The sequence below is a fragment of the Ipomoea nil genome, unplaced genomic scaffold, assembly GCF_001879475.1.
Source record: "Ipomoea nil cultivar Tokyo-kokei standard unplaced genomic scaffold, Asagao_1.1 scaffold0317, whole genome shotgun sequence".
Taxonomy (NCBI): Eukaryota; Viridiplantae; Streptophyta; class Magnoliopsida; order Solanales; family Convolvulaceae; genus Ipomoea; species Ipomoea nil.
Window position 1 is genome coordinate 5,965,893 of NW_017616745.1, and position 9,001 is coordinate 5,974,893.

Consider the following 9,001-nt stretch of genomic DNA (forward strand, 5'->3'; position numbering starts at 1 on the left):
AATTGTAAAAAATGCTCATCTATAATATGTCAATTATCAATGTCACCCCTGAATTATGAGTGGTGTAAATGTTGCCCCTCAATTATCAAAACGGTGCACATATAGCCCCTCCCGTAACGGACATGTGGTTCCCCGTTAGTGTACGACACCGTTAAGTCGGAGTAAATATGTAATTTTGTTGTTTTTTCCCTCCCTCGATTCGAAGTACCAGCGAACAGCGATGGACAACGGTGGGGAACCACATGTCCGTTACGGGAGGGGCTATATGTGCACCATTTTGATAATTGAGGGACAACATTTACACCACTCATGATTCAGGGGTGACATTGATAATTGACATATTATAGAGGGCCATTTTTTACTATTTTCCCTTATGAATATATAGTTTTATAATTATGAACAGAGAAAATTTCAATTTTGGTCCACTGACTATTGGGGTTGTTTTAATTGCAACACTTGACTTTCAAAAATGTTAATTTAGTACCTTGACTATGCAATTTCTATCAATTTTGGTCACGCCGGTCAAATCTCACTGGAAAAATTTAATAGGGCAAATAATGAGGGTATTTTAGTCATTTTACTCATGTTCTTTCTTCTCCGATGAACTTCCCTCCATTTCCGGCGAGATTCCTTCTACTCATACTCAATAGATCATCGTCGTTCACCGTAGTTGGCCATTTTGCTCAATATCTCCATTAAAGCCGGTGATTTCAGTCGCATAAATCTATATCCACTGTCAGGTTTGCCATTTCCGTTTCTCCAGTACTACGAACATTCCTATCAGACCGCTATTGATGTTCTAAAATTAACTCTCACAACTGACAACCGCTGGTGCATAGAGCTCAACCATAGAGGAAGATGGGCCACGGTAAATACTCTCGAAAGAAATAACCTGTCCTTAGACAATTAAAATAACTTAAAAGTAGCAAAAAGCAATTGATTATTGTCTTTCAATACAATTGTGTAAGTATGCTGAGTATGCAAATTTATTTGGTGGAAATCGTTGTTTTCAGGCGATAAAGGCCGACCAAGCAAAAAGATGAAGTTTTCCTCAAAGGTTCATTGATATTTCCGTTTTGTTTAGTTATTCAGCTGTGTAATTGCGTTAATTGAAACTGAAAATGGAGTTTCTTTTACTCCGTTTTGAATTAAGGAGGAACATAGGTCTGTTGAAGAAGATGAACCATATTACGTCGATGGTCGGATTATGGGCTTGTGCGGATGATCGAATTTTTCTCGCCGGAAATGGAGGGAAGTTCACCGGAGAAGAAAGAACATAAGTAAAATGACTAAAAATACCCTCATTATTTGCCCTATTAAATCTTTCCGGTGAGATTTGGCCGGCAATTTGGCCCGCGTGACCAAAATTGATAGAAATTGCATAGTCAAGGTACTAAATTAACATTTTTGAAAGTCAAGTGTTGCAATTAAAACAACCCCAATAGTTAGTGGACCAAAATTGAAATTTTCTCATTATGAACATATAGTTAAGTAAGAACAAATTGCACTTTTGGTCCTGTGAGTATTAGGGTACTGACAATTTGAGTACGTGACTTTTAAAACTCCCAATTTAAACTTTTAACTATGCAATTTTTGACAGATTTGGTCCTCCGGGCCAAATTGCCGGCCAATTTTGGCCGGAAAAAGATTTAATGCTTCGAATTAATTTCTGATGAGGGTAAAATTGTCATTTCACTCCCTTTTTCTTCATTCTCCCTTTCTTCTTCGTTCTTCTTCTTCTTCGCTCACCGGTTCTATCCCTTTCCATTTTGGGACTAATATTATTTGAGTTTCAAATCAGAAAACGCAAACGTCAGATCAGAGTACAAAACATAAATGATAATCACTAAAAAGTCAAAAGAAGAACAAGAATTATATTATGACGTCAAGCTAAGGTTCCAAATGAACCTGCAGTTTGAACTGAATTTTTTTATCCTCGTCCATACCCGAAAGAGAAAAATGACTTCTTTTTAATTTTGCTACTGCTACTCTCGCCGGAACTTATGATCTCATCTTGCCGGCGTTTCTGCTGCTGAACTTCCTTCTGAACCGCCAAATAAACTCGCCGGTCCGCCGCCGAGTCCATCGAGAAAGATCTCCTGATCGGTTGAACCGCAAACTGCTCATCCTTTTGCCTAATGTCAATGCACTCATCCCCAACGCTGGTAACTCGCCTGAACTTTCTCCGATTTTTTCTTGCAAATTTCGGTGTCGGAGACGGGATGATCGACAGATCCTCATCAAGTTCAATAACAACGCCGTCGTCTTCATTACTCCCGGCCGCCGTGAAATCGCCAGTAGAACTGCCGGGGTTCAAAAAAATCGCCGACGAGGAAATGCAGTTTCTGCAGATTGGACAATTGGCGTTGTTACGAAGCCAAACATCAATGCATTCAATGTGGAAGCCAAACATTCAATGCATTCAAAATGGAAAGGGATAGAACCGGTGAGCGAAGAAGAAGAAGAACGAAGAAGAAAGGGAGAATGAAGAAGAAGGGAGTGAAATGACAATTTTACCCTCATCAGAAATTAATTCGAAGCATTAAATCTTTTTCCGGCCAAAATTGGCCGGCAATTTGGCCCGGAGGACCAAATCTGCCAAAAATTGCATAGTTAAAGGTTTAAATTGGGAGTTTTGAAAGTCACGTACTCAAATTGTCAGTACCCTAATACTCACAAGACAAAAAGTGCAATTTGTAATTATGAACATAGAGTTTTGTAATTGTGAATATAGATTTCAATAATTATGAATATGAAGTTAAAAAATTATGAATATATAGCTTTATAATTATGAACATATATATAGTTCAGTAATTATGAACATAGAACCGTGTCCACCTTGCAAGGTGGACACGATTCCACAACATAACGATTGGAGAGTGGGGGCAGTTGCCCCCATGCTACTAGTTCTGTCCCTGCTCACAAACGAGCACACTGCCCCCAGTGAGGATTGAATCCATAACATCTCATATGGGAGAACAATTTGGTGTCACTCGACCACAAGGTCGTTGACACTTTTTTTTTTTTTCTTCTTACAATCAATTTTTATTTTAATCTTCCCTCCCATATTCTCTTTCCCAGACATACATGCAAAAACTCCCTAAAAATTACAATTATATTGAAATGTCACTTACAATGTAATTGGATTATATTTTAGTTAGCTCAGTTAACTGATTGAATTTATAAAAAATGTACAAATAGGTTATTGAACTATTTGGAGATAGCAATTAATCTATCGAACTCAAATAAGCTCCAAATCTTCCATGAACCTAAAAAAAAAAAAAGAAGAACAATTAGCATTTTTAACAGGTTAACAACATGTTTATACTTATTGGTTATTGGGATGTCATGTGTATATTTTATTTTATAATTTATTATTATTATTATTATTATTATTATTATTATTATTATATATATATATATATATATATATATATATATATATATATATATATATGGACACACACGTATGTATATACATAACATACCGCTAATGTCCAAATTATATTTATATATACATCGTGAAACATATAAGATGATATAACAAACCAAATTCAATTCTACATATATGTTTGTAATTTCTGTAAATGCAAGGTATAATAATAATAATAATAATAATAATAATAATAATAATAATAATAATAATAACAATAACAATAACAATAACAACAACAACAACAACAACAACAACAACTACAACAACAACAACAACAACTACAACAAAACAACAACAACAACAATAACAACAACAATAATAATAATAATAATAATAATAATTAATAATAATAATAATAATAATAATAATAATAATAATAATAATAATAATAATAATAATAATGGTGTGTGCGTTTTACTGTAACAGGGCTTGTACACCATGGTGTGCAGGTCTTTTTCATAAAATTATGCGTTTTGGTATGTGCGTTTTACTGTAACAGGGCTCATACACCATGGTGTGCAGGTTTTTTTTTTTTTTCTTTTCATAAAATTATGCGTTTTGGTATGTTCGTTTCGTGATACAGGAATGCACATTTTGGTTTCTGTGTTACTAGTTTCGGGCCTATGCAAAACATATTCAAAAGAAAACAAAAATATACGAATCTAATTTGGGTATCGGGCGTTTGAATTTCGAGTAGATAATCAGTGCGTAGTAGATATAGTATTGGGTTTGTTGTGTCTTTTTTTTTTTTTTTTTTTTTAAATTGTGGGAAATTTTACGGTGGTGTGTGCGCGGGTGTGGAATGACGTGTGCAGTTTTCTGTAACAGGAGGTGTACACCATGACAAACTATAAAGCGCACACTCCATTTCACACCCACGCACACACCACCGTAAAATTCCCCATAATTTAAAATTTCAGATGTACAAAATATAATTAATTATTACCAGGGTCCCTAATAATTTAAAATATCAATTTCCATTCATAATCTCCCTAATATAATGCTTAAGATTCTAATTAAATTATATCCATAATTAAACATATATCTACAATTACTATTTAATCCTTTTGATTTCAATATATCCTTAATTGCTTTCACAATCTCTTATAATTTCAACCATTCATGGAAAATGAATCAATGAATATCATGAGATCTCGTAATCTCTTCTAGTATAGGGGTTGCACTAGATTCGAAGCCTATATATATATATATATATATATATATATATATATATATATATATATATATATATATATATATATATATATATATATATATATATATGAAAAAGTTCAAATGCGGCAAGGGCTTTAGGTGCAGCGAAATTTCAAATTACACCAACATGTTAACAACATGTACCAACAGTGTAAGGGAAACACACCACAATGAAATGCAAAAAAAACACCAAAAAATACACAACAGACCCCAAAAAATACACCATATAACTCACCACCCACAATGTATGGTGTTTTTAATCACACCTAATGGTGTGTTTTTGGTGATGGGTACCTAATTTGTGTGTGTTTTGTGGTGTATTTTCTTAACGTTGATGGTGTATATTTGTTGAACTATTCGTAACGCTGAACTGCCGCACCGTAGTAAGAAACGCCGCACTTGAACCTTCAATTCCTCTCTCTCTCTCTCTCTCTCTCTCTCTCTCTCTCTCTCTCTCTATATATATATATATATATATATATATATATATATATATATATATATATATATATATATATATATATATATATATATATATATATATATATATATATATATATATATATATAGGGAAAATGACACTTTTTGCCCCTGAGTTATATACATATAACACCTTTCCCCCCTCAATTATTTAGGTAAGCACATTAGCCCCCTCAATTATTCTAAAAGTGGTGATTTTTCCCCATGATATATTAAATTGACATTTATACCCTTAAAGTAAACATTTTATTTATTTTACTACTCCAACAAATTATTGCGTATACGTAGGGATGACCACGGATCGGTTTGAATTGAACCGGATACTAAAGCAATCGAATTTATAGTTTTCGGTTATAATTCAAATCTAGAACCCAATATTTAAATGTCAATTTATTAAAATTATGTATCAAAAAAATTGAATCTTGAACCGTGAACCGGCGGTTCCGGATTCGATTCGCGATTTTGAACCGTCTTTATTTTAAAATCTTATTTTTATTTTAAAATAGTCTAAATTCAACAATAAATGTATTTTATTTTTTTCAGTTCGGAACATGAACCGTCCGTTCCGGTTCACGATTTTAATAAACTCTAAATATCGAATTTCGATTCTAAATTGTAATTGGAATATTTCGGTTTGGTTGCTATAGTGTTTGTTTGGTTTGAACCAAATTATGGTCAAAATTTATTGGAGAAAAAAAATAAATTAAAATGCTATAGGTATATAACACAGGGGGAAAAAGTGCCATTTTCCCTATATATATATATATATATATATATATATATATATATATATATATATATATATATATATATATATATACACACACACACACACACACACAAATTAATTTAGATCCCATGAGTGTTTGTTTGTTTGATTTTTTAAAACATCGAATTGTTTATAAATTGTTGTCATTTACTGAGTGATAAACAATCTATTTATATATCAGGACTATGTGGTCTAATGGTACTTGGGTTGGACTTCCATTTAAAAAGGTTGTAAGTTCGAGTCTCAGTGAATAAATACTACAACGTAATAGAGTCAGTAATATTCCAAAAAAAACAATCTATCTATATATCTAAATAGAGATTTTTTCCCCCAAAAATCACAATATAAAGTGATAAAATACGTGAAATTCTATTATTGATTTTAAGTTTTAACAATTAAACATTTTATACTTTGAATTGTTGCCTTTACTACGGCTAATTTTCTCTAAAGCATTGTGTAACAGTGGCACACAAAGCCATTGTCCCATTTCTCTTCCATCTTGTCCATTTGACACCTCTAATTGCAATATTTTGTTCACAACATTTTTTCCACGCATCTCACTCTGCATTGCTTTCGGAAAATACAACTTCCTCTTGTCTTCGGGTCTCATCCCAATTAGTCGTCCTAGAGATACACTTTGATCAACGAAGAACGACATTGTTGACTAAAACAAATTAAGCAAAAAAAACATCAAATTACCGTACATGTGATGTATGCTACATAATGTAGTTATCCCATTGTTGTAATTATGGGGCATAAATATAATTGATTACCTCAGTATCAAGATTGGAAGAGGAGAATGAGGATAAACTTGGGGAGTGAACAACACACAATGGGGAAGGGTCTAGTGATAGTGTGTCAACTTGAGAATGAGGAGCATCATTCACTCTAAGCCATATGTTCATCTTTTCAAGCCCAAATGGCCATCCATTTGGTTCCACCTGCCCATGTGTGCACACACAACAAAATTGTTCATCATCAAATTAAACATTATATTAATCATTCATAAAATTCCAAATAAAAAAAAATCTTTTTTCATAGAGATCAAGAGGAGTTGAGAAACATTAATTTCTTTGAAAGTAATTATACTTGGCAGATAAAAAACTGAAAAAATTTTCTTAGTAATATCATCGCTTAGTAAGATTGTTAAAAAATTTGATTGGCTATGTCGATGGCGACGACTAGTGGTTGTTAGATTCTTACTATGTCGACAACGACGATTAATGGTTGATAGCTAGATTCTGTTCACCGGGTGGTCAAAATTTTTAACCAACTATTACTCAAAATTTTTAAAAAAATAACCTTGTCGGAAAATTTGTTGTTGGCAGCCATGAGACATATGTTTGTAACTAAAGGCAAAAATCAAATTGTGTGCCTTCTTGCACAAACTTTCTAGGTTTCGCCGTTAAAGGTGGTCAGAAATTTTCGATTATCCAAAAAGTGATTGAAAATTCTAAAAACAAAAAAAAAAACAAAAAAATCATAAAATTTCATCATATCCACTTTTAGATGGACATAAAACCAGCCGTAGAGAATTGTGTTCATAAATTAATTGTTTTTTTTTTTTTTAAATATACATATACTAGTTGGAAAATGGTATAGCTTACCATGAACTCTGATGACTAAGTATTATACCCAAACCTGATTAATATAATTAATTGGTATTGTTACAAGATCAAGATTGATATGAAGTTTCTTTGAGGCTCCCATTATATATCAATAATCAAGACTGCAGATTGCAGCAGACAAATACACACACACTATATATATATAGATACATACAGGTATAGCAACAGACAACAAACCATCAAACATTCTTAAATTATTCATTAACAGTAAATTAAAGCCCCAACAGGATCTGATCTCTATAGAAACATGGAAGAGGTTTAAGAAAACATAATATAATCTAGTTTAGAAATGTTTAGATTTGCAGTACCTGGGTAGCTACCATGATTAATTTGCAGCAAGCTAAGCTGGCCTGGGGAGAAAGTGAAGGGCTGAAGGCCACTGGAAATGTTGTTGAAAGAACTAATGAGTGAGGAGTGAGTAGTAGCAAGTGTAATAATTAGCTAGGTTGTATTTTAATGGAATAATGATGAAATAGGCCATCGAACTACACACGAAAATGTAATCAGGCCATTGAACTCAAAAAAAGTACAATTGGATCCTGAACAACACAAAATGTTGCAATTAAGTCAAAAATAACTTATTTACTTGATGGGGAGGTTACCATATTAAAATAATATTTTTTAAATTTTATTTTAATAATTTAAAATAACAAAACTAAATTTTTTTTAAAAAAAACCGTATCGTCTCAGCTACCAGAGACAAAGAACCAGTCTTCGTCTCCGACCGGGGAACGAAGCTAAGAGCTCTTCGTCCCTGGCCAGAGACCAGGAAGGTTCTTCGTCTCCATGCCGGAGACGAAGATGGAGACGAAGAACCTTCGTCTCCGGCAGCCTGGAGACGAAGGGACACGAAGAGGTCTCTTCGTCTCAGGCCGGGAGACGAAGAACCTTCTTTGTCTCCAGGCTGCCGGAGACGAAGAACCATTCTTCGTCTCCGGCAACGAGGAGACGAAACGGCAAACCTCTTTTTTTTTTTTTTTTTTTTTTTAAAAATTATTATTTTAACATGATAACCTCCACATCAGCAAGTTAATAAATAAATAGGTTATTTTTGGTTCAATTGCAACATTTTGCGTTGTTCAGTGACCTAATTGCATTCTTTTTGAGTTCAATAGTCTAATTGTATTTTCTTGTGTAATTCGATGGCCTATTTGACCCTTATTCTTATTTTAATTGATGAATTTTAAATGTACGGGGAGCAGTGTGTGTCTTGTGTAAATCCTAACGGATACACTGACGCCTTTAAGTTTGTATCATACTCAGATTAATCTGGTTTTATTTGTATTGGTCCGCACCGGACCAATCTAATCAAGAGCAAAATAATATTGATTATATTATTTTTCATACGAGATGTGATTTTAACCTATCAAACTATAATTTTATTTTATTTTATTTTTAATAATATAGTTTATTTTAATTCTTTTGCTACTGTAATTATATTGAAGAATTGAATAATTAGCATGCAGATTTCCA

General features: G+C 33.0%; 2 protein-coding genes and 1 long non-coding RNA gene across 4 annotated transcripts; 1 reads left to right on the forward strand and 2 right to left on the reverse strand.

Annotated features, from left to right (window-relative positions):
• The first annotated feature begins 746 nt into the window (after positions 1-746).
• LOC109171045 lies at positions 747-1,205 on the forward strand. The gene is made up of 3 exons (XR_002052525.1): positions 747-868; positions 1,014-1,057; positions 1,154-1,205. It is a non-coding gene; the product is annotated as an uncharacterized LOC109171045 (long non-coding RNA).
• Positions 1,206-1,930: 725 nt separating this feature from the next.
• LOC109166596 (RING-H2 finger protein ATL1-like) lies at positions 1,931-2,413 on the reverse strand. Its single transcript, XM_019315498.1, has one exon. The coding sequence runs from the start codon at positions 2,411-2,413 to the stop codon at positions 1,931-1,933; it is 483 nt and encodes a 160-aa protein (XP_019171043.1).
• A 3,832-nt stretch (positions 2,414-6,245) lies between these two features.
• LOC109167273 lies at positions 6,246-7,934 on the reverse strand. Of its 2 annotated transcripts, none has more exons than XM_019316296.1 (3): positions 7,837-7,934; positions 6,674-6,841; positions 6,246-6,535 (listed from the first exon to the last, which is right to left on the reverse strand). In XM_019316296.1, the coding sequence occupies exons 1-3, from the start codon at positions 7,849-7,851 to the stop codon at positions 6,458-6,460; spliced, it is 261 nt and encodes an 86-aa protein (XP_019171841.1). In that variant the 5' UTR covers positions 7,852-7,934; the 3' UTR covers positions 6,246-6,457. The 2 variants fall into 2 exon arrangements, with proteins under 2 accessions (XP_019171841.1, XP_019171832.1); XM_019316287.1 differs by having other exon boundaries at positions 6,246-6,564.
• Between the last annotated feature and the right edge of the window lie 1,067 nt (positions 7,935-9,001).